General features: G+C 48.9%; 1 protein-coding gene across 2 annotated transcripts in view; it reads right to left on the bottom strand.

Annotated features, from left to right (window-relative positions):
• Positions 1-19,037, bottom strand: part of KMT2B (lysine methyltransferase 2B) — a 32,035-nt gene extending 12,998 nt beyond the window's left edge. Inside the window, exons 1-18 of one of the 2 annotated variants that reach the window (XM_075277903.1) lie at positions 18,798-19,037; positions 11,515-11,596; positions 8,409-10,978; positions 6,898-6,954; positions 6,654-6,816; positions 6,341-6,572; positions 6,145-6,200; positions 5,777-6,019; positions 4,794-4,939; positions 4,629-4,703; positions 3,423-3,536; positions 3,178-3,324; positions 2,681-2,776; positions 1,526-1,643; positions 1,328-1,441; positions 1,060-1,244; positions 774-869; positions 589-687 (exon numbers count right to left, since the gene is read on the bottom strand). In XM_075277903.1, coding sequence (XP_075134004.1) covers positions 589-687; positions 774-869; positions 1,060-1,244; positions 1,328-1,441; positions 1,526-1,643; positions 2,681-2,776; positions 3,178-3,324; positions 3,423-3,536; positions 4,629-4,703; positions 4,794-4,939; positions 5,777-6,019; positions 6,145-6,200; positions 6,341-6,572; positions 6,654-6,816; positions 6,898-6,954; positions 8,409-10,978; positions 11,515-11,596; positions 18,798-19,031 — 4,827 coding nt within the window. In that variant the 5' untranslated portion in view covers positions 19,032-19,037. The remainder of the gene's footprint in view (positions 1-588; positions 688-773; positions 870-1,059; positions 1,245-1,327; positions 1,442-1,525; positions 1,644-2,680; positions 2,777-3,177; positions 3,325-3,422; positions 3,537-4,628; positions 4,704-4,793; positions 4,940-5,776; positions 6,020-6,144; positions 6,201-6,340; positions 6,573-6,653; positions 6,817-6,897; positions 6,955-8,408; positions 10,979-11,514; positions 11,597-18,797) is intronic. The other variant, XM_075277904.1, reaches the window with a different exon arrangement.
• Between the last annotated feature and the right edge of the window lie 6,544 nt (positions 19,038-25,581).

The raw sequence follows: 25,581 nt of genomic DNA, 5'->3' as shown, positions 1-25,581 counted from the left end.
CTGGTGCAGTCACTGTGTACATACATTACATTACTTATCCTGTACTGATCCTGAGTTACATCCTGTATTATACTCCAGAGCTGCCCTCACTATTCTGCTGGTACAGTCACTGTGTACATACATTACATTACATTACTTATCCTGAGTTACATCCTGTATTATACTCCAGAGCTGCACTCACTATTCTGCTGGTACAGTCACTGTGTACATACATTACATTACTTATCCTGTACTGATCCTGAGTTACATCCTGTATTATACTCCAGAGCTGCACTCACTATTCTGCTGGTGCAGTCACTGTGTACATACATTACATTACTTATCCTGTACTGATCCTGAGTTACATCCTGTATTATACTCCAGAGCTGCACTCACTATTCTGCTGGTGCAGTCACTGTGTACATACATTACATTACTTATCCTGTACTGATCCTGAGTTACATCCTGTATTATACTCCAGAGCTGCACTCACTATTCTGCTGGTGCAGTCACTGTGTACATACATTATTTATCCTGTATTATACTCCAGAGCTGCGCTCACTATTCTGCTGGTACAGTCACATACATCTCATATCGGTGGTCACTTACCTTGATGTACATGATTTTCACAGCTTCCCCATTTTCGTCTAGTTTGCCACTTTTCATGGTTTGTTGGATTATCCATACCAAGTCATCATTGAAAGTAGCCTGAGGAGACAGGGAGGAGAATTAATAGATTGATAAGGAGGGTCTGGGGTGGGGGGCCGGGGGTGATGTGCGGGGTCAGTACTCACTATTGAGTTGTAGTAGCCTTCCTCTAACAGGTGGCCCAGGGACTCCAGATCGCAGGGCGTATGGTGACACTTCAACGCGTTTTCTCCAGTTTTACACTGTAACAGAGCAGAGGCAGTTGTAGACATGCACTTTAATACTAAGTCCTCCACCAATCATGAGAACGGGGGTTTAGTCCTCCGGCGGTCACATGTGCGCTGCTGTACCATTAATAGCCTATGGGACTTGCGGAGACAGTGGTGGGCCGCGCTCGACCATCCTCCGCATAACTCTCATCATGTGACTTACCTGTACACAATGCAGGAGCGGGGCGGACATTTTGGAGGTCAGTAGTCCCTGCAGGACCTCATGGAGGCCAGCAGTAAGCTCCGAAAGCATTGCCTCCCTCCATATTGCACTGCTGTCGCCTAGACACGGGGGGCAGGTGTACACCACGCTTTCAGGTAGGTTAGACAGGATTTCGTAGCCCTCGTCTGAAACATTAGGATAGAATAATAGATGTGACAGAAGAACGTGACCAGCACTCTCCCCACCCTGAAGACGTTGCGGCACTCACCGGAGAGCCCCTCGCACTTGGAGTGCACCCACTTCACGCATTTCACGCACTGGATCATTTTGCTCTCGTAGTCGTTTTCTTCGTAGCAGCGACTGCAGATTGGGCAGAAATTTCCTGCATGGAGAGAAGAGATGAGAAACGCATCAGTCAGAGGCAGACATAAGGGGGCAGTAGAGAGGCGGGAAGGGGAGAGCTCACCTTTATTGTATAGGCTGGAGCATTCGGTACACAGGTTACCGCCTTCTGTTAACTCCATTTCTGCGTCCACAGCGGGAGACGCTCCGCAGCTCTTGCAACGAATGCAGGATGAGCAGAGCTGGAAGGCGGAGAATAAAAAGATTGGTGCGAGGCCTTAAAGGGGATGACATATCCTTCAAGTAGGTCACCAGTGTGTGAATGGGGGAGGTCTGACACCTAGGACATCACACATCGGGTGCCGCTTCTGTGTTACAGGTCATGTGCATGTATCACATGGCCTGTGAGGAGCTCAGTCCTATTCAAGTGAGCTGCAATACCAAGTACAGCCACTATACAATGGATGGCGCTGTACTCAGCACTCCGGTTTCGTTGAACAGCTGAACCGTGCAGGTCCCAGATGTCCGACCCCCCACTGACCACAGTAACTTCCCTTTAAAAGGTTACAGCCTATGTAGTTATGCATTGGAGATAATTGGTTCACCTTTGGTTTTGTCTACAGGCCACCACTAGGGGGAGCTTGCTTAAAGGGGCTGACCAGGGCTAGAACACTGATTGTAGGGCCCTTTTCACTAATTAGCGAGCACAGCACCACACAACGCATAGTGGCTGTGCTTGGTACTGCAATTCAGTTTTGTTCATTTTCAATAGAATTTAGCTGCGGCGTGCCCATGTGACCAAAAAATGTGACGTCCAATGGCCTGAGAGAGGCGTCAGAGCTCAATATCATAGTCCTGTGAGCTCCCTCTAGTGGTGGTTACTGGTAAATATATTCATGCAACTCTGTGGTGGTGTAAAGGAGATTTAGATCTCACGGGGTCCTGAAACCAAAGCACTTTGCACCAATGTGATGTAATGGGGTATCTTTTTGGGGATGTCTGGGACTATTACATTGATTAGTGTGGCCTCATCACTACCTGCAAAGCACAGCGCCATACAGTGTATAGTGGTTGTGCTTAGTATTGCAGCTCAGCCCCATTCACTTGAATGGGACTGAGCTGCACCATAACCATGTGACTGAAGAGGAAGATCACAGTCGCAGAACACCTAGTGAGATTGAAGGTGAACATCCTTTTAACATTGACCATACACGTAGGTTGGGGTAAGGGTCACACGGCGAGGAGGGTAAGGGGGGGGGGGGGGGGGGGTCAGACTTACCCAGCCTTTCCTGCTGCGGGGTGGTTTGACGGAATAATTTGGACCTAGACAGTTAATGTGGTAGTTTGTCTGACAAAGTTCACACTCCAATAAAGGCTGAGAAAGAAAGTTAGAACAGTATTAGAGAGTTGGCCATATAATAACCACAAAAGTTCTGCAACTCCTATAGATAGGTCATCAATTAGAGAGTCTGCGACCCCGGGACCCCTGCCGATCGGTTGCCTGATGCAACAGCGGCGCTCTCACTTAGTAGGCCGTGTGACGTCATGTTCATGGGTCACATGGCCTAGTGAATGGGGCTGAGATGTAATACCAAGCACGGCCACTATACAGAGTACGGCGCTGTGCTTGGTATTCAAACATTGCGGCCTATTCCGCAGGGGTCCCGGTTGTCAGACCTACAGATGGATGACCTATTCTAAGTATTATGTTAGAAAGCTGCAGGGTCTACTAAAATCCTCCATGTTGGACCCCACAGAGATGGAGAGCAGCATCACCTTTTTGGCCTTCCCCTTGCGTCCGCACACATTGCAGAACTTGCATCGTTGGCAGCACCAGCCGTCCTCCTGCTCGGGTAGAGGCCGCTCGGACTCTTCCAGGCAGAATGTGTGGAAAGGTTCACAGCACACCTGACAGTACAAGAACTGGAGAGAAGAAGGAGGAGGAGGAAGAAGAGGAGGAGGGTCAGCGGACGAGGACTAAAGTACAAAAGTAAGGGCTCATCTGGGAGGGGGTGGCGTACCTGGTGATGCCCGCGGCTGGCACACAGCAGGCACACGTGTGTAGGAGTTACGGGTACAGAGGTCAGGATGCTGAGTCCCCCCATCAGCCACACGTTCTGCAAGTCACAGTCCTCCTGGAAGACACAAGAGAGATAGTCAGCCTTATAGAAGGGGTAGGGGGCGCTCTAGATAGGAGAGAGCAAGACACTACATAGGATGGGGACTTAGATCTATCCCCCATGTAGTCACATGACCATATCAGTATCGCTCTGAGCAGGAGACAACGCCGTCACATGATTGGGTCACGCGACTAGTCAATGGCTACAGAAATTCTCTACATCAATAGAAAATGCGGTCACCACTTGGAAGTTATGGCTTCACACAAAAACCCACAAAGCCCTTTAACCCCTTCCTAAAAATCTGCAGTGTCCTTACCACAACAGGATGTCATGGTATACACGATGGATGGCCTGTGGGTGACAACCGTGACAGCCGACATCCGCCAGGATCGGCCTCAGCTGTTTAACTCTTTACATGACGAAACAGCAACCACAGAATATGGACAGGGGAGGGGGCCCCATTGTGTGACCACAGCCTGCCAACGGGGGCCAAGTCAATACCCCTCAGTCTCACAAAACATAATTGCACCCCATAAGAAAAAAAATAAAATCTTAAATATAATTTTTGATGTGTGGAGTTCTCTCACAGCACTGGGGGCGGTCTTTAGCGCTCAAACAGCACTGGGGGCGTCCCCAATGCTGCGAGAGGAATCTCCAGCACAGCCTCCATCTTCTTCAGGAACGGGGTCTTCACCGCGTAGTTTTCCGGAGCTGGGTTCAAACTTCTAGGCCTCGGGCCTAGCAGACACAGTAAGTAAGCGGCCATTTTCTTGTGGCCTGTGGGCATGCGCAGTCCTAGAAGTTTGAAGCCAGCTCCGGAACAAGACGTGATGTAGACTCCGTTCCTGAAGAAGATGGAGGAGGTGCTGGAGATTCCTCTTGCAGCATTGGGGACGCCCCCAGTGCTGTTTGAGCGCTAAGGACCGCCCCCAGTGCTGTGAGAGAACTCATTTGCACACCGACGAAAACCGGGATTTTTACGGAATGGCGGCGCAGAGACGACATCTAAAGATAGGAGAAGAATAGCCTTTCTTTCATCACCACATTGTGCAATGGAAGAAGAAAAAAAAAAGACCGGGATTGGATGTAGTCCTTGCGGTGACGAACCTTAAAATCCACGCGTAGCCGATGCGTTCCATCAGAAGATTTGATCTTCGTTGATGAACCATTCACCATAGAGTCCTAGAAGGAGGAAACACAAGACAGTAAAAGGGACAGCCCGACCCCCAGAGCGCAAAAACCTGCACCCCTAGCGCTGCTGCGGGGACTCACCGGCTCCGGCCCAGACCTGGCTCGGAGGATCAGGGGCTGCTGCGGGGTTCTGCGGGGTTTACTCTGCTCCTCCGAGTCCTGGGGAAGCAAATCTGTGACATGAGAAGAAACAGATTTTTTTCCCCTAGAAATCACGTTGTTAATCTCTATGTGTGGGGACAAACAAAGCAAATTAGCTGAAGACACTCGCTCGATGGAAAGAGGTTCTACATAATATAGAAGACGAGGCCTGAGTAACCGAGCGCCGCCTCTGCGCCAGTATTACAGAAACATGGTGGCTTCCTGCAGGAAACAGCGCCCAAGCGGTCTTCAGGTGATGTGTGGTAGTGCAGCTTAGACCAATTCACTTCAATGAAACGGAGAAAGATGCCAGACACAACACGAGGACAAAGGCGATTCAGTTTCTGGAAGAAAGCAGCCATGGTGGTCTAACCCTGGATTAAAGGGGTGGTCCAGAAGTGAGAAATGCTGAAACATCCCTTTAATTCAATGAAACCTTCCAATTTCGAACTCTCAGCTTGCTGTCGGCGAAAACCTTCTTTTTTTTTATATTTAGAGACTTAAACCTTGTGTCGACCTGATACTTCTCACAGCTGAAGGTTTGTTACAGTTGTGTCCAGTCTGGATAGATGCTGCAGCACTAAATAGGAGCTGCAGCCCCTTCATTCCTAGGCTTTATGGGGGTCCCAAATGGCCAGACCCCTCCAATCCAAGTGACATATGACATCATAGTCTGATTGGAACACCCATGACTGGATACAATTGTAACAAACCCGCAGCAGTGAGAAGTTTTCAGTCTCTGGATGTAACCAAGATTCTCTCTATTCACTGACAGCAAGCAGAGACCTTGGACACGGCAAAGAATGACTAGTTCTTAAGGGCAATTCGAGGACGCGCTCGGTTACTCTGGCCATAGTGACTAAGGTACAGAAGACCTTTAAGAAGGCGACTAGTAGAATCCACAAGGATCCACTCGCTCTTACCAGACTCCCGTCTCTGTTTGCGGCGGGGGACGCTGGGGCTCGGATCATAGTCTGAGTCTTCGGAATCGGGGAAGAGGTCGTAGCAGGGTCGCTGTCTTACGCAGCGGCGGGTAGATTTCCGTGGTCCGGTTTCCAGTCGGTCGGAGACTTCGGTGTCTTCGTTTCGGAAAGTGTCGGTGAAAGATTCGTCTGATTCGGAGGCGCTGTCGCGGGTGGGTGGGAGGTGCCGGATCACTTTGCGGCCTGCAGGAGGAGATGCGTTTTTGGTATTGCAGCTCAGCCCCATTGAATGGGGCTGAGCTACACATGGTCATGTGACCAATAAACCAGGTGGATTAACCCTTTCTTGACCATATAGCTCTGCTCACCTTTGTGCGACAATCTCTGCAGCCTGCGGGCTTCGATCACGTCACATCTCTTGTACCTACGGGAAGAGAAAGGTCACCACTGAGACGAAAACGGCCCCCGATCCCCGTCATGTATCTATATAAAGGATCCGATGGCGGTCGGCGGCATATGGCGTCATCTATAGCCCCCCCCCCCTGTAATCCCAGTAACACTCACACACAGCATTGCTTTTTGGTGTTGGGGCCGCCAAACTTGGTCTTGTCCAAGCAGTTGACGCACGTCCCGCAGTCCTCGGTCACGGAACAACCTTTGCATTCGCCGCATCGGGTCATGCGGAGTCTGGCCCTAGAGGTGGTCCGGGGTCTACGTTGTGGGGGTGGGGGTGGTTGCCTAATCGGTCTCGGTTTCACCACAGTCATGGTCTCTGGTTCGGAGGCGGAGGACTCGTCTGAAAAATCGGAAAGATATTTTTGAGCGTGATCCCATAGATCGGTCACGAGTACAGTAAGGAAGTGGAAGACGTCTTCACCTTCGGGGGGCGCAGGGGGTTCGGGGGTCTCCCTCTCACATAACGGCAGGGCACTAAGCCTGGGGATGTCTTCTGGGATCATGGCGCGGGGCTGTCCCAGGGCCACCGCGGGGTGTCGGCACACGTGTTTAATGCGCGGTCCTTGTAACGGGGAGTCCTGACCCTAATGGGGGGAAAAAATTTTTTTAATTCAGCTCGTAAGAAAAAAAACATCAAAGAGTCGCCCAATTATGACCCAAATTACCTGAATGGCCGAGGATTTGGGGCCATTCTCGCCCTGAGAGGGATCAGCAGCCGCGGCCTGAACGTGGAGAAGAATCAGAGAGAGCCTTTACATCAGCGTCATACAAACAAGGGGTGCAGTACATTACCGGCTGAAATACTCTGTGCTGCTGGAGGCCTTGTTCTTCCCACCATCTGACCTCCTGAAATACTCTGTGCTGCTGGAGGCCTTGTTCTTCCCACCATCTGACCTCCTGAAATACTCTGTGCTGCTGGAGGCCTTGTTCTTCCCACCATCTGACCTCCTGAAATACTCTGTGCTGCTGGGTAGACTGCGCCATCTACCATGTCCCAAAATCTACACACTTCTCTTAAAATAGAAGAGCAGCATGCTCGTATCCTAAAATACTCTGTGCTGCTGCTAATCCAGATCCTTTCACAAGATCGACAGATGCCGGTCCTGAAATAATCTGTGCTGCGGATGACTTTGCACCTTACACAATTAGTCTAAGATCTCCCATAAAAACCATCGCTCCTCTCCCCTGAAATACTCTGTGCTTCTGGTGCGCCAGCTCCTCCCACTATGTGACCTCCCATAAGACCAGTACAATTCTCTTATTAAATACTCTGTGCTGCTGGGGGACTAAGATCTACCACTGTGTGACCTCCTACAAGAATGAGAGAGGTCACATGCTGAAATACTCTGTGCTGCTGACAACTTTGCACCCCCTAACTCTCTATTTAGCATCTCTCATAAACTCATCCCACCCTCTCCTGAAATACTCTGTGCAGCTGCAGGTCCAGCTCCAACCCCTATGAATCACTATGTGATTCATTACCAAATCCGTATACTCCTTTCCTGAAATACTCTGCGCCACTTCCATTACTCAGCCTGTGACCTCCCACTACCCTGGCACGCATCTCTCCTAAAAATACTCTGTGCTGCTGAAGACCCTGTTCCTTCCACTAGATCTTCTCACAAGTTCACCGCTGGCCCGTCCTGAAATACTCTGCGCTGCTGGTGACTTTGCACCGTACACTAGGTAAGTGTTGGTCTACGGTCTCTCACAAAATCAGCGCACCCCTCCCCTGACATACTCTGTGCTGCAGTTCTCCAATCTGACTTCCTATAAGAAACCTGAAATACTCTGCGCTGTTAGGTCAGGAGCAGCATAAACACTATCACAAATACTTCTGAAATACTCTGTGCCGCTGCTGCTTCTTCCACCATGTGACCTCCCATAAGATCAGCACATTTCTTGCTTGAAATACTCTGTGCTGCTGGGAGTCCGGCTCCTTTTACTACATGACATTAAACAGAAATCGGTAAAGTCCTATGCTGAAATACTCTGTGCCGCATGGTGAAAGAAACAGCCTGCAGCGATTCTCCGTCCGTGGCCTCCAACTAGATCATCAGGTCTCTCCAAAAACACTCTGTGCTGCTAAATACTCGGTTTCTTCCACTATGACTTCTCACAAGATCCTCTCCTTAAATACTCTGTGCTCCATCTGCCCATAAGGGTTAACCCTTACCAGGTCCACGTTCTTCTGCTTGTCTATCTGGAAGAGTTGTATCTTGGCCTTCTCCAGCAGACTGATGACCTTCTTGTCCGTACCGGAGAGAGTAATTTCGCTCGGGGGGAGCGAGGTGCCGTCTTCCTGGGACAGGGACCCCACACAGGGCGTAGATTGGGACTTGACGGCCATTTTGCACACGGCCCTGGCCCCGTTCTCAGTACACAAGGTCATGGCCCCGATCTCTAAGGGTTTGTTGGATGCATCAAACAAGTCATTTTGTTGCAGGGTGCTGATCAATTGCATCGTCTTCAAGGTTGCGTTGTCTACGGGCTCAACACGTACTTCAGTCTTCTTGAGGCTTGCCGCCGTCACCTCCGATGAGTTGCAGGGTACCTCCATGTTGCCAGCTAAGGAGTCCACAAACAGAGGTAACGCCAGGTGGTTCGCCCTTCTCCCCGAAGGTTGTAACTCGCCAGATTTAGCCAACGGAGAGGCGAGAACTTCTGGTGAGGAAGCAACAGTGGTGGTGGATCCATGGTCTGAAGGATGAGTCTTGGCCTCCTTGTCGTTGAGAGAGACAGACTGGTAAATTTTCAAGTGTGCTTCGCTGGGCGTGAACTGAGGGGCGCGGAGGAGAGGAGAACGTTTGGCAGACTCTGGTTTGGGAGGAACGTTGGAGGGAAGAGGAGAAGACGGCGTAGAGGCGGGCGGGCTGGGTTTTATGGCCTCATCTGGTGCGGTTGGAGACTGGAGACGAAACAAAGCTTGAGTAGAACTTGGAGTCTCCTGGACCTCCTGGACATTCGAGGATCTCCAACAAAAAGTTGGCGCCCGGAGGATGTTCTTGCGAACGGATTCAGGAGTTGATGGACTAGACTGAGGAGCAGGAGATGGAGTGGGAGCTGTCTGGTTGGAGTCGGTATTGGGAGATATCGGAGGTAGCAAGTTGAGGTGGTCGTCTTCATTAAAAAGACTAAAGCGAGGGTCAGAAGGCGGAAGAAGAGTATCGGAGAGAACTTGCTTCTCCAGCTCGGCCATGGTAAGGATTGGCTTCGAGACGACCTTCTTCGGCTGGTTCTCGGCGACGGCTGGCTGCGAGTCGTCCATGAATCTACGAGGCATTTTGATGACGCGGGAAGGTCTGGCGCTGACCGTAGGCTTGAGGAATCCTCCGTTGTCGCTACTAGGGGTCTCCGTTTTGGAAGACTGAGCTTGTGGTTTAGGCTCGGCCTTGTTCTCCGTTTCCACCACCTTGATGATCAGTCTCTTACCCTGAGAGCGCTCCGTCTTCGGTGACCGACTCGGCTTTGTCTTCTGACTCTTTCTCACAATCTTGATCTTTATTTGTGGAAGAGGCAAGTCGGAGTCTGATAAGAGAGAGGACTCCACCACTAAGCTGCTCTCTTCAGTCAGAGCTGGTGGACTCAGAATACTCTCCAGCTCGGAAGATTCGGAAGGAGATTCTTCGGCCTCCATCTGGGACTCTGAATCCTCAATTGTCTCTGGAGTTTTCTCCTCCGACTCAACAATGTCTGCGTTTTGCTCTTCTTCATTTTCTACCTTGTCTTCTTCGAGGACTGACGCTTGGACACCATCTTGGGCGCAATTCACGGTTTGTTCAGTGGTTTCTTCCTTTGTAGGTGTGGCTTCTTCCGTGGTTGATACAGAAGGTGGTTCACTGTCGGTTACTGGAGGATTTAGGTCAATCAGTAGTTTTTCTTCTTGTTCTTCCTCCTTAACGTCGTCTTCAAGTGTTGATGTGTCCGCCTCGTCTCCCGCTTCGCTCTCTTGCCTACATCCCCCTCGTAGCTTCCACTTGACTTTGGGAACATGGCGGCTTCTCACGCGCCTCCGTTTTGTCTGCTCTTTGGCCACCACCGTCCACTCGGCGCTCTGCTCTCCAGTCTCTCCTCCCCGGGATCTACGATTTCTCCACTTTTTTGGCTCATCCAAACTGGTGACAACAGGTACAGCAGGCATCTCATCAAGGTTCTTCTCAGTCATTGTGTCCATGGAATCATCTCTTGAGGAGATTGACTTACTCGTATCTTCAACCTCGGGGCTTAGGTCTGAAGAAAGATCCTGAAGAGGTTCATTGCTACTATTCTCCACATGAATCTCCACTTCCTCTAGTTCAGGGTCCAAGGAGATCTCTTTGCTCTGGCTCGGTAAAGCCTGACTTTGGCGTCTAACACCCAACTGCTTTCCAGTCCTCTTTCGACGCCGGTTCCGTGCAAGGGGAAGACTAAATCTATTCGACTGCTTGGGAGGAGAGGGATCACGAAGAGGGGAACGGCGGGGAGATGGAGATAAAGCGGTGCTGTGATTGGCTGAGGATTTCTGCGTTTCCTTGGAGGATGGATACAGTAACGTAGAAGAATTCAAACTATACAAAGAGGGATCCAGTTGTGTCAGATGCACCCGCACAATCTTCTCAGGGGTGTAGCTCTGCTTTATGTTGGACAGTAGGAGGCTGGTCTGCTGCTTAATGGGCGCTGGGGGAGTCACTGGCTTAGGACTCTCTAGCTTAGGGCTGGTACTTGGGGGTGAGGGAGAAGAGCTGCTCAAGGCCTCGGATTTGTGACCTATGAAAGGGAACGGAAAATGTAAGATGACAGCTAGAAAAAAAAAAATACAAAAATGAAAGCGTTAAAGGGACAGTACATGCACGAAAAATAAATGGGGCATATGAGGGTCAGGTGTTATCTGTCATGTAGAGGTCTCGCAAATGCTCAGTAGTTTCGTCACCTCCTGTCACTCATTTAAGAATGATGAAGCCTAGAATGGCTGATAACAGGGAGCAATGGACTCAAAAGAGCAAACAAAAGTTGGACGGTTGAATGGAGAGGGCCCCTTTATTAAATATCTGTAGGATTCTTGTAAGAATCCTACAGCAGCCCCACTATCTCCAATCTTGGGGCCCCATTAGAAGCAAATTTAGCATCGGATACATATTAGATACATTGTATCTCTGCAGCTTCCTCTCTGTGGTCACATGACACCGCCGGGGGGGTCTTCTCATGGAGACTGGGGAGGGGGGGTTTGCTGGAGGAAGAGGCAGAAGTAGAAGTGGGCTGATGACTATTATAATTTTACACAGACAAAGGGGGGCGCTCTTTACCTCTGGATCTCAGAGCCCGGCGCACAGGACTTCGTACAGGACTTTTTACAGGGGGGTCATCACTGAAACCCAAAAATTCATCCTGCAAAAGACAAAATTAGACAATGGTCAAAATCCAAAGATGGCCGGAGACAGGGTCAGACAGTGCAGAACAAAGACTAAAGACTAAGAATAAAGGACAGAGAACAATTGCATAGAAATAACCCACAAAGGGGTACAACCGGGAGGTAAAAATACTATCCAATGGGCCAGTGTGGTTACACTAGGGATGACCCTCCAAAAATGCCAGGGTCATCAAACATGGCCGCCATCAGGAGTGGTCACCAATTCTCCTAAGACCCCTTTCTTATCACTTACAGATTACAATATATTGACCATAAGAGTCACCCAGCTTTCCACTGACTCTTACAGACATTGCCATTACTGTACAGTTCCATTACCCACCCCTCCCCTTTTCACCTCCTTCTGCTCTGCCTAAGTGTCAGTCTTTACTGTCATTGTGTATTCTATTCAGAAAAAAAAAAAAAAAAAGGATCAATGTGAACACAGGTTATGGTGAGTCAGAGATGCGGGATCTGAGAAGTGACTGCAGACAGGACTGTTCTCCAGCACTACAATATACTGCAGCAGAAAAAACAATGCCGATGAGTAATACCGGACATGGCCATAGATAGGAGAGGCGCTGTATGTGGGGAAACTAGAACCGTGCAACTTTATCATCGACTTTGTGTCTCCCTTTCTCTCGTTGTCCTGTGCTAGTAATCCTCAGGCTCAGGGTGCGCGGCGCAGATCTCCCTGGTGTCCTGGCTGTTTGTCAAAATGTGTCAGGCCTGAGGCTGTTTGTCTAGACTGGATACAACTGTAACAAACACCTCACCTGTGGGGGTTATTAAAGGGGATGTCAGGACCCAAATTGCTTTCTCATACTGATGACCTAACCACATGATAAGTCAATGCAGCTCTATCCACTGTATAGAAGTACATGGGGGGACTGCAGATCTATCCGTTGTATAGCACTACATGGGGGGACTGCAGCTCTATCCACTGTATAGCAGTACATGGGAGGACTGCAGATCTATCCGTTGTATAGCACTACATGGGGGGACTGCAGCTCTATCCACTGTATAGAAGCACATGGGGGGACTGCAGCACTATCCACTGTATAGAAGTACCTGGGGGGATTGCAGCTCTATCCACTGTATAGAAGTACCTGGGGGGATTGCAGCTCTATCCACTGTATAGAAGTACATGGGTGACTGCAGCTCTATCCACTGTATAGAAGTACATGGAAGGACTGCAGCTCTATCGACTGTATAGAAGCAAAAGGGGGGACTGCAGCTCTATCCACTGTATAGAAGTACCTGGGGGAACTGCAGCTCTATCCACTGTATAGAAGTATATGGGGGGACTGAAGCTCTATCGACTGTATAGAAGTACATGGGGGGACTGCAGTTCTATCCACTGTATAGAAGTACATGGGGGGACTGCAGTTCTATCCACTGTATAGAAGTACATGGGGGGACTGCAGCTCTATCCACTGTATAGAAGTACATGGGGGGAATGCAGCGCTATCCACTGTATAGAAGTACATGGGGGAACTGCAGCGCTATCCACTGTATAGAAGTACATGGGGGGACTGCAGCTCTATCCACTGTATAGAAGTACATGGGGGGAATGCAGCGCTATCCACTGTATAGAAGTACATGGGGGGACTGCAGCTCTATCCCCTGTATAGAAGTACATGGGGGGACTGCAGCTCTCTACACCGAATAGAAGTACATGGGGGAACTGCAGCTCTATCCACTATATAGCGATCTATTTTTATTTGGGGCATGTATGGCACTGACAGAGTTTGGGACACTGTCCATAAGAACCTGTGGGGGTGGTTTAGTGTCCTAAATCCCTGACAGGTCACCTATAAAAGGGTTCTCAAGGACTTGGGATAGGTCATAAATATCAGACTGTTGGGGGTCTGACACCTGGGACTCCACCAATCAGCTGGCTGGAGAGCCCTGTGACCTCTTTGCTGAATACCAAGCATGGCGCCATGCTTAGTATACTGGCTGTGCTTGGTATTGCAGCTCAGTCCTATTCACTTGAATGGGAAAGAACTACGGCTATACCATGTGACATGATAAGTACAGGAAAGAAACCGCAGTCTCTCCAACCAGCTGAACACTGGGGGTTCCTGTTATCGGCCCCCACCAATCACATATTGATCACGTATGCTAAGGACAGACAATCGGTAAACAAGTCACATTCATTGACAGTAGAGATGAGTGAGTACTGTTGGGATCAGCCGATCCGAACAGCACGCTCCATAGAAATGAATGGATGCACCTGGTACTTCCGCTTTGACGGCGGCCGGCCGCTTAACCCCCCGCGTGCCGGCTACGTCCATTCATTTCTATGCGAGCGTGCTGTTCGGATCGGCTGATCCGAACAGTAATCGCTCATCTCCAATTGACAGCAAAATGACAACTTAAAATTTTCCTCATACAACAGTTAGCTTTTCCTTCAGAAACAGCGCCACGTCTATCCCTAGGTTGTGTCTGGTACTGCAGATCATCCCCATTCACTGCAATGCAGATGCAACTTGCGGACAGGCGTGGCGCCATTTGGAAAGCAAAAAGTAATCCTGGACAATCCCTTTAACTTGAGCCTGGAAACCCCCTCTGCAGGCGGCACCTAATCCTGCACGGCTCCTGCAGAGAAGATCAAGCACACGGCATGATGGGATTTTCCTAAGACACTGCAAGTCATGGCAGAAGTGTTCAATAGAAGCTATAATGCTCCCTCCTGTCACTGTCACACACGGGCGGCTGCTGGCATCACCGGGGCGGCCACCCTCTTCAGCCATGGCCTGTGATCAGAGCCTACAGGGGATTAAAGGGATACTGGTTCCTTGTAGGGGCCACTACTTGGCTTAGGGAGACTTCTAAACCATGCTGGGCCCCAGGCCCCTATAGCACAGGGAGGAGGCGGAGCAACCCTGTTTGGATCACGTGACCAGCCAAAAACCTGTATCCCTGAGCAAGTACGTTAAAGGGATTCTACCACTAAACTAACATTTTTTCTACTGACCACGTCGGAATAGCCTTAAGAAAGGTTATTCGTCTCCTACCTTTAGACGTGGTCTCCGCCGCGCCGTTCCGTAGAAATACCGGTTTTAACCGGTATGCAAATGAGCTCTCCGCAGCAATGAGGGCGGGCCCCAGCGCTGAAACACCGGTGAGCGCATCCCCATTGCTGCCCGAGAGCCGTTTCGGGCGCCGCCTCATTCTTGAGCAGCAACTCTGCCTCTTCTGATGCGGTCCAACTTCTGACGCCTGCGCACTAGGCTCCTGTATTGAACTACAAGAGCGGCCTCCCAAAAATGGCCGCCGGCCGTGGCCACTCTTGCAGTTCAATACAGGAGTGGCTGGCGGCCATTTTTGGGTGGCCGCTGTATGCTCCTGTATTGAACTACAAGAGCAAGAGCTCTTCTAGTTCAATACAGGAGCCTACTGCGCAGGCGTCAGAAGTTGGACCGCATCAGAAGATAGAAGAGGCGGAGTTGCTTCTCAAGAAGGAGGCGGCGCTGGAAACAGCTCTCGGGCAGCAATGGGGACGCACTCACTGGCGTTTCAGCACTGGGGCCCGCCCTCATTGCTGCGGAGAGCTCATTTGCATACCGGTTAAAACCGGTATTTCTACGGAACAGCGCGGCGGAGACCACGTCTAAAGGTAGGAGACAAATAGCCTTTCTTAAGGCTATTCCGATGTGGTCAGTAAAAAATAATGTTAGTTTAGTGGTAGAATCCCTTTAAAGATGACTCCATGGACAATCCCTTTAAGAAAAAGAGGTGAACATGAGAACTCTTGACCTCACCGTAAAGACCTCCAGGTACAAATAAAGGACGGTGACCCCATCAACATCGCAAATAAGCCAACATTTTACCTCAATAAATAATTATAGGACCCCCTCCATTGTTTTTATGTTACTGAATCTAGTTTCGAGTATTTCTGCCCCGTCTGACTCCACGGAATATTCTGCACATGTGCTAAGCCTCTATTTAGACCCACCATGTGCTGTCACGCATCTGCATTAAATTCAGTGCGTGGGAATGAGGCCTAGTCACATGACAGATTTTTTTTCCCCATTGTACCCGATTTTTTTGGATCCCTGTATACACTCAAATCTATGAGGGATCTGTGATAGCAGGGCGCACCTCCGGCACCTTGCACATGGTTCGTCTGAACACGTTCCATTGAATAGTCTGCATGAGACTGTTAGGCTGAGTTCACACGGGGTATTTTGGTCAGAATTTTGAGGCCATATCCTGACCAAAAAGATGGCTCCCATTGAAATCAACAAGAGCCGGTCAGTTCTTTTTTCCGGGAGCGACATGCTCATTCTTCAGGCGGATTCAGCTCGCGATTCGGCCTGAAGACTCTCCCTCTTCCCGACTAGGCCCATTCATTTGGGCCTAATCTGGAGCGGAGTGCACCAGCGTCCAGCCGCAGCTACCCATATTTTGGACCGGAACCCGAGGTGGCCTCCGCGTCAAATGCCGGTCCAAAATACCCAGCCTTAGGCCAATGGTGCACACGGTCTAGACCAGGGCTGTGTAGTCGTAGTCAGGGCCATTTGTGGGCAGAGTCAGACAGAAGTGACCGACTCCAATCTCCAAATGAAACGATTAAATGATGACATTTTTAACGATATGCTATAACAATTAACTAATACTGTATAATTAGATGTATAAATTGTTACATATATTCCTTTATAGCAATCACAGATTATTTTTCTTTGTGAATTTGAGGATTCTCACTGCACTGACCATCGCTGTCAGATACTGATTAAGGGGTTGGATTGTAGAAAAGTAGAGTAGTCGGAGTCTGGTTTGTCCTAGGACTGGTATATAAGGACATATCTGTCACCCTGATCAGGTAGCGTACAGATAGACGCTCCCTAAGAGACGGACCCTTAGTCAGCGAGACACAAAATAACTAAAATAATCACCAAGTTTTTGTTGGCTATTAGAGCAGGCTTATGTCTTCCGTGAAGCAGACCCCAGCCCCGCAGATACACAGGTTATTATACAGCGGTTTCCCTTGTATATCGATGTCTCCGTTGATGAGATGTTGCTGTTTTTGTCAATAGACAAATGAAATCCCTGGAGCAACGAGGGAACCGCCATTACTCCAAAGAGATCACTTACCTATAGACAGAGGCATCACAGGGGAAAACACTGTATAGTATTGAGGACCCTAACCTCTATCTGCGGGGGTGGGGCGACATGGTGGGACCTAGTGACATTGCCTTTAAGGCTCTACTAAACCGGGCTAAGTGTCCCCTGCATCACATGACAGGGAATCCAACCAATACATGATCAATAGAAAGCACAAGAAAAACCACCTGGACACCAACATGGCGCAAATCACATCACCAAAATGTACAAGGACCAAAGAAGAGAAGAAGGAGACAATCACAGAAATCGCTTCATTCTACAATCCAAGATAATAACCGCAGAGATCACAAGACTCAGCTCAGGTCACCGAATACAAGATCATAAGTCACAGCAGCATTAATAAAAAAAATACCCAAGAGCTGCGCTCACTATTCTGCTGGTGCAGTCACTGTGTACATACATTACATTACTTATTCTGTACTGATACCGAGTTACATCCTGTATTATACTCCAGAGCTGCGCTCACTATTCTGCTGGTGCAGTCACTGTGTACATACATTACATTACTTATCCTGTACTGATCCTGAGTTACATCCTGTATTATTCTCCAGAGCTGCGCTCACTATTCTGCTGGTGCAGTCACTGTGTACATACATTACATTACTTATCCTGTACTGATACCGAGTTACATCCTGTATTATACTCCAGAGCTGCGCTCACTATTCTGCTGGTACAGTCACTGTGTACATACATTACATTACTTATCCTGTACTGATACCGAGTTACATCCTGTATTATACTCCAGAGCTGCGCTCACTATTCTGCTGGTGCAGTCACTGTGTACATACATTACATTACTTATCCTGTACTGATACCGAGTTACATCCTGTATTATACTCCAGAGCTGCGCTCACTATTCTGCTGGTACAGTCACTGTGTACATACATTACTTATCCTGTACTGATCCTGAGTTACATCCTGTATTATACTCCAGAGCTGCGCTCACTATTCTGCTGGTGCAGTCACTGTGTACATACATTACATTACTTATCCTGTACTGATCCTGAGTTACATCCTGTATTATGCTCCAGAGCTGTGCTCACTATACTGCTGGTACAGTCACTGTGTACATACATTACATTACTTATCCTGTACTGATCCTGAGTTACATCCTGTATTATACTCCAGAGCTGTGCTCACTATTCTGCTGGTGCAGTCACTGTGTACATACATTACATTACTTATCCTGTACTGATCCTGAGTTACATCCTGTATTATACTCCAGAGCTGTGCTCACTATTCTGCTGGTACAGTCACTGTGTACATACATTACATTACTTATCCTGTACTGATCCTGAGTTACATCTTGTATTATACTCCAGAGCTGCGCTCACTATTCTGCTGGTACAGTCACTGTGTACATACATTACATTACTTATCATGTACTGATCCTGAGTTACATCCTGTATTATACTCCAGAGCTGTGCTCACTATTCTGCTGGTACAGTCACTGTGTACATACATTACATTACTTATCCTGTACTGATCCTGAGTTACATCCTGTATTATACTCCAGAGCTGTGCTCACTATTCTGCTGGTACAGTCACTGTGTACATACATTACATTACTTATCCTGTACTGATCCTGAGTTACATCCTGTATTATACTCCGGAGCTGCGCTCACTATTCTGCTGGTGCAGTCACTGTGTACATACATTACTTATCCTGTACTGATCCTGAGTTACATGCTGTATTATACTGCAGAGCTGCACTCACTCTCTCCCATACATACAGCTGCAGGGTTAGGCTCCCTTTCTATACCTTATATTACATTCAGCTCATTATTATAAATGGCCAGTCTCCCCCTGTACATTGCTGCTGTGCACCCCGGTGACCCCTCGCCCTGTCTCTGGCCCCCAGGGGCCCCTGTCACTAGCTGCCCCCCTGCATTCTCCTATAATAACCAGCTGATACACCGCTTATTACATTAGATACAATGTATCACTGCAGTTTCCACCCTGCGGTCACATGACCCTGCTCGGGGCCCTGCATGTGACTCCTCGGTGGCCCCCGACAGTGATTTCCCCTCCGGTTTGTCCCCCGCCCACCTCGGCGCTGTCACTGTCCCGGCCACAGGCCCCCGTCAGGCGCTTCATGTTCAGGTGGAGCTCGAGGATCCGGAGCTGAACGGGGTCTACGATCTCAGCCGCTCGCCCAGTGCTGTGAAACGGGATCCGAACCCTGTCCGCCCGGTTCCCGCTTCTTCCCACCCACGGCCGGCCCGGAAAGCGGCCCCGAACCGAGCCCGAGGCTCCGGGACCAGCCGAGGCCGCAGCCGCCATCTTGATCCGCTCTGGGAACTACAATAATAATGCACACCGCGCCGGCGCCAAAGTCTCTGCCGCCTCTAGGCGCGGGGGACGCTGGGACATGTAGTCCTGAAGAACCGGATAGCAAGGGCGCTCAGTGGGCTGGAGGACTACATTTCCCGGCAAGCCTCACGCTAGACGTTCCGGCGTTCAGCCCTGGATAGGCGCAAGGGGAGGCGGGAAATGTAGTCATGACAGAACGGCTTGGATTCTGAGGAGAAAGAAGCCGCCGGCTGATGTACATTACCCGGATGGGGGACTTTGTAGTAACCGGGGGCAGCGGCGAACGGCATACGGCGGGATAAAACGGGGCCACGGCGGAAATCTCCCGAGTAATGGCCGAGCTGCTGCATGCACAGGTGAAACGCGAGGCACGCCGGGTATTGTAGTTTACAGTGTCACATTATTTATGGTGTTCTAGTCCAGTGCGGACTACAAGTCCCAGGCGCGAGCTGATCGCGGGCCGCTGTGCATTATGGGTGACGGAGTCTGTTAGGCGTTCGTCTCCCGTTTACATCAATGTATAATGTGTGTCGCTGGAACTACAACTCCCGGCAAACCGTGCGACTCAGTGACCGGCGCAAAGGGATGTTATAGGGCAGATAGCGCGGAAATTTCCCGCGTTGGTTCTGGGGGAAATTCTATAAAGTTTATAATGTCATTGTATATTGTACGTGCAGTGTATGTATGGCTAGTCCTTGTATAGAGAGGCTATTACAAATAAAGTTATTCAAACAATTACTGTGTTGTGGGTGATTTACATGAGTCTGAAATGTGACTGTGACATTTTGAGTCTTCAGGCGTCCCCTGTGCTCCCCGAAGACTCTCCAGCGACCGTCTTGTTCCACCGCCACATCATCAGCCGGCAGACCCGACTGCGCATGTCCGTTCAGCCGCTTTTCGGTGACCGAATGGACGCTCGTGTAAGAGGCCACGGGAAAATGGCTGAACGGACATGCGCAGTCGGTTCTGCCAGCTGATGATATGACGGAGAAGCGTCGTCGGAACAAGACGGTTGTTGCTGGAGAGTTTTCGGGGAGCGTTTCCGCACTTTACCACCGGCCTAGGCCATAGTCGCCAATAAAAACGGACACAGACTTTAAACGTATTCTACCATTAAACTACTTTTTTTTTTCTAATTACTACATCGGAATAGCCTTAAGAAAGGCTATTCGTCTCCTACCTTTAGACGTGGTCTCCGCCGCACCGTTCCGTAGAAATACTGGTTTTAACCGGTATGCAAATGAGCTCTCCGCAGCAATGAGGGCGGGCCCCAGCGCTGAAAGGCCAATGAGCGCGTCCCCATTGCTGCTCGAGAGCCCTTTCCTGCGCCGCCTCCTTCTTCTGCAGCAACTCCGCCTCTTCTGGCTTCTCTTGCTCTTGTAGTTCTATACAGGAGCATAGAGAGGCCACCCCAAAATGGCCGCCGGCCGGCTCCTGTATTGAACTGCAAGAGCGGCTACCCAAAAATGGCCAGTGGTATTAGGTACCTAAATTTTATCAATATGTCCCCTTCAAGGGATATACCAGGACCTGTCCATTAGCATACTCATACTTTACCAATATGGCCCCTTCAAGGGATTTTCCAGGCTGGACACAATTCCCTGTGACAATAGCAGATGTTAGGCATCTCCTATTATTATTTATTTATATACCACCATTAACTCCATGGTGCTTTACATTTGGGGGTTACATACAATACACAGAATAACATACAATACACAGCCAGTGGTAATCAAAAACAACACAATAAAGCTTGGTCATGACATTACAAGCCATTTTGCAATTTTTCTTCAAATCCCCCCCATTCTGAATTTTTTTCCAACTTCCCCGTACATTGTACGGTATAATAAATGGTAGCATTATGCAGAAAAATTTGTCCCGCAAACATTAAGATCTCCTACGGCTCTGAGAGCAGAAAAATAAACATGTTCTAGGGTTTGAAGGGGGGGGGGAAATAAAAAAACGTACAACTAAAATAGAGATACTCCTCCATCGGGAAGGGGTTAAATGGAGTTTTCTGTGCAGACCCCCTTATCTGCATACAACATACCGCCATATCTAGTAATCTGAGAAGTGCACAGCCAGTGGGGTCAGTGGTGGAGACAGATAAGACCTGTTCATGGACAAGTTACACAGATGAAGACTAACAAGTCCTTCTCCTGTTGTTCCATATGCGGGTTTTAGGCGAGGGCTATATGGCGGTATTTCGGTATTTGTCAACAAAGTGTCATTATCAAAAGAGTCGTCCGTGGGTGTCCTTAACTGTCCGTTCACAAAGATGTCCGATTTTTCAAGCGGACAGCAAAAACCTACATATCGGGTTTCTGAAAAATCGGACATCTTTGTGAATGGACGGTTAAGTACACCCACGGACAGTAAAAAGAACGCACCCGATGTCCATTTAAATCAATGCAAAATGTCACGGACACAGCTAGTGTCCGATGCTAATATCCGCGCAAGATTTTGCAGGACTGCCGACTGCGTTTACATTGTGACGTGGATCGCCAACACCCAATATGAGATCCAGGGATAGTGATCTGTTTCCTTGACTGACGAGACACTATAGAGGGCTCCTAGGCGTATATGACATATGCTTCTATTGCAGGCTGCTCTATGGGGCCTGTAATACAAGTGCCAGTATTTTGCAATGCATTAGCATTGCAATGTATTGCATTAGTGATCAGACCCCCTGGGGTTCAAGACCTCTAGGGAGTCTAATTAATACAATAAAAAAAATAAAAATTTAAAGAAATAAAAATTTAATCACCCATTTTTCTCTAGAACACACACACATTATATACTAGCTGCTACCCGCAACTTCGTCTGCGGTGATTGTAGAAGTGTGTAAATCGAGTCGCAGGAGAAATTTTACGATCGGGTTAACGCCGCGTACACGAGAACGTAAATGCGCACCTTAAATAGCGCGGCGCAAACGCTCCCGTAACGCGGCGCTCGGCGTAAAAATAAGCACCAAATGAGCGCCGCGTTACGCCGTGTGAAAGGACCCTTACACGTGTATTTGTAGATGTTTATTTTCAGCAAATACATGGGCGTTTAGTGGGTGTGAAGGAGAGCAGGGGGTGCACTGAATAATGCAATGCATTGCAATAGTAATGTATTGCAATGCATTGCCTAATAGTGTGAGTGTATGTAGGCGTAATGTTTAGTTTAGTTAGTAGAGTGGGGGATTTCGGAGGCGGGGATAGGTAATGTGTGTGTTTCACAGTATTGTTTTTTTATTTTTTATTTTAATGCTAATGAGGTTTGCAGGCTGCATCCAGCAGCTTGCAAAACAATACCGTTGTACACCAGCAGGGGGTGTCCTGAACAATGCATTGCAATCGTAATGTATTGCTATGTATTGTATAATTGTGCCAGTGCTATTGCAGGCTACGTAGCATAGCCTGCAGCAGCCTGGACACACTGAGCTGTGTGTGAGGCATGGGAGAGCTAGCGGCTGCTATAGGAACCTTCGCGGCGGCAGCCTAGCCCAGTGTAGGCGGTGGAGATGAGCAGGAGGATGCCTCCACGCAGCGAGGGACAGACGGGAGCCGCGGGACAGGTAAGAGAAGGCAGCGGAGGACGCAAAGTTGGCAGGAACCGGAGACATGACGGGGGTAGCGCAGTGTATGCGCGATTGTGTAAGGGAAGGGCTATGGCGTATGTGAACTTACCAGTGTCGAGCTGGTGGATGGATCCTGCAGAGGAAAAAGCAGGGAGGTGATAGCGGCGTCGGGTACTGTTGTGGGCTGGATGCAGGATTTCGTGTGCTGCGGCCTAAGGTGGAGGCGCAAAATGGTGGCGTGCTAGTAACATGTGGTTTATGGGTGCAAAGTGCGCATGCTCCTGTGAAGCTAGTGGAGTAGTGTGGTGGGCGGTGGCGCGGATCCTCCCAGCGGTGGGGGTCGGCAAACATGGCTAATCCGGAGAGTGACAGAGGTCGGCTCCTGCAGGATGGTGAAGGTGAGGGTGAAAGTGGGAAAGTATATGTGAATGTGTGGGGTTAGGGGCTAGGCTGTAGGGGGTAATGTGAAGTTTAGGGGCTTGCTATGGTCCAAAGTGTGTGAGATTGCAGAGATGGTGATGTCAGTTTGGTTTTTGTGGGGTTCGTGTGGAAAACTTATGTGGATTATTGTGTGCAAAAGTAGCCTATTGTTTAATCGGGTGTATTAACTATGTTTGTGGAAAATTTCAGCCAAATCGGTGGAGCGGGTTTTGCGTGATTGACTGCCAAACATCCGAACATCCAAAGTCACAAACTCACAAACATTTCACATTTATAATATTAATAGGATATAATATATTTATTTATATTATATTTACAGTGTTGGCCAAAAGTATTGGCCCCCCTGCAATTCTGATAATACTCAGTTTCTTCCAGATAATGATTACAAGCACAAACTCTTTGGTAATAATATCTTCATTTATTTTGCTTGTAATGAAAAAACACAAAAGAGCATGAAAAAAAAGTCAAATCATTGATCATTTTACACAAAACTCCAAAAATAGGCCGGACAGAAGTATTGGCGCCCTCAGCCTAATACTTGGTAGCACAATCTTTAGACACAATAACTGCGCACAACCGCTTCCGGTAACCAGCAATGAGTTTCTTACAAGGCTCTGCTGGAATCTTAGACCCTTCTTCTTTGGCAAACTGCTCGCGGTCCCCCCTGAGATGTGAAGGGGGCCTTCTCCAAACTGCCACCAGGAGATCTCTCCTCCTCCCCCACAGGTGTTCTATGGGATTCAGGGCTGGACTCATTGCTGCCACTTTACAAGTCTCCAGGGCTTTCTCTCACCACCATTTTCTAGTGCTGACCTGAAGTGTGTTTTGGGTCATTGTCCTGCTGGAAGACCCCTGACCTCTGAGGGAGACCCGGCTTTCTCACACTGGGCCCTACATTATGCTGCACAATGTGTTGGTCGTCTTCAGACTTCATAATGCCATGCACACGGTCAAGCAGTCCAGTGCCAGAGGAGATAGATTTGTATATATCGTGTTTTGGGTTCAATGCTGCGTTGCACTTAATAAAATAAGCTTTAAGGGATAGAGGAATATTTCGGCATCCTACTCATTGGTATGTTCTGCACCAAATGTGGGGATTTGAAAACCGGGAGACTCCCAGAAAAAAACAGGGTTGACATGCTGTGGGTCTAAAACCACTGTGGTCTTATGACGACCTCCTTGTTTCCTAATCTACAGTATAAAGGGACCCTTATGTCCCCCGCACACAGAAAAATGACCCCTTTTGCCCCATACACAGTATTATGGCCTCTTATGCCCCATACAGTAAAATGTTCCCCTTCTTCTCTCCATACACAGTACAAAGGACCCTGTATGTCCCCAGACAGTATAATGGTCCCCTTTTGCCCAACAAACAGTAAGATGGCCCATTTCTCTTCCCACATACTGGGCCCCTTATACGCCCACACAATACAATGGACCCATTTTTGCCTAAACATACAGAATGATGATCACCATCACCACACACAGTATAGTGGCTCCTCTGCCCCATGCAATATTATGGCCCCTCTGTCCCCAAACAGTTTAATGGCCCTTATGCCCCCATAAAGTATAATGTCCCCCTGGTTCCACATGCCCATGGAGCGCACAATGTTTACAGAGTTCAATAGCACTCACTACTTTGCAGCTTCCTGGCACCAGAGATGTAACTTAAACCTCCTCAACCCCAATCCAAAATCTTTAATTGGGCCCTTACTTACCTTGTGCAATTTAGAATAGTGGTATGTCTTCTGCGACATAGGGACCTTTGGGGCTCCATTAGGGTCTGGGGCCCAGTAGCGGTAGCTAGAGATGCATCCCATATAGCTATGCCCGTGCCCCAGACTCCTTGCCACTTTCTCACCCTTGTGAGCACCGGAATAAGGGGCAGGCAGTCCAGGGAGCTGCGAGTGGTACGTTTTTTTTTGGGCTCTGTAAACACTGCGTGCTCCCCAGTCTAAGGCAATGAGCGCTTCCTTCTGTAATTCATTGCTGATCCACAGTGGGCCCCCCAGGGGCTCTGGGCCAGGTGCTGGTGGGTCCTCTGACACCTGTATATGTCACCATGAATAGCTGCGACTCTCAAAGTCAAGAGAGGTCCAACATGGCACTAGATGGGTGTCTCTAACAAAGTGGCCATTGCACGTACATTGAACTCTATCTTGGAACAGTTGTCTACAATTTAGCATCTGCAATCAAAAACACATCAGATTTGGCATTTTCACAAGTGTCGTAGCGGTGTGCAACAAGGCGGCCACATTCACATACAGGGAGGTTTTATGACCGGAATTCATGCTCACTGCATTCCTTTTTTTATCTCACAGTAATGCAGTTTGGCGGTTTTCGTGGGTCCGTTTTTCCTCCTGGTTGCCGGATTTCTGGGTATTTATTAATGTCAGAAACAAAACTTCCTGAAAATTAGGTGAGAACCACACGTGAGACATCCTCAGATGACCTCAGTTGCAGCAACTTGAGCTTTTTTTTGCTTTTTTTTTTTGCAGCAGTTCCAGAAGTTGG

This window comes from Leptodactylus fuscus, chromosome 6 (genome assembly GCF_031893055.1).
Source record: "Leptodactylus fuscus isolate aLepFus1 chromosome 6, aLepFus1.hap2, whole genome shotgun sequence".
Lineage (NCBI taxonomy): Eukaryota > Metazoa > Chordata > Amphibia > Anura > Leptodactylidae > Leptodactylus > Leptodactylus fuscus.
The sequence above is the reverse complement of the archived record's forward strand: the minus strand, read 5'-3'. Positions and strand labels throughout refer to the sequence as shown.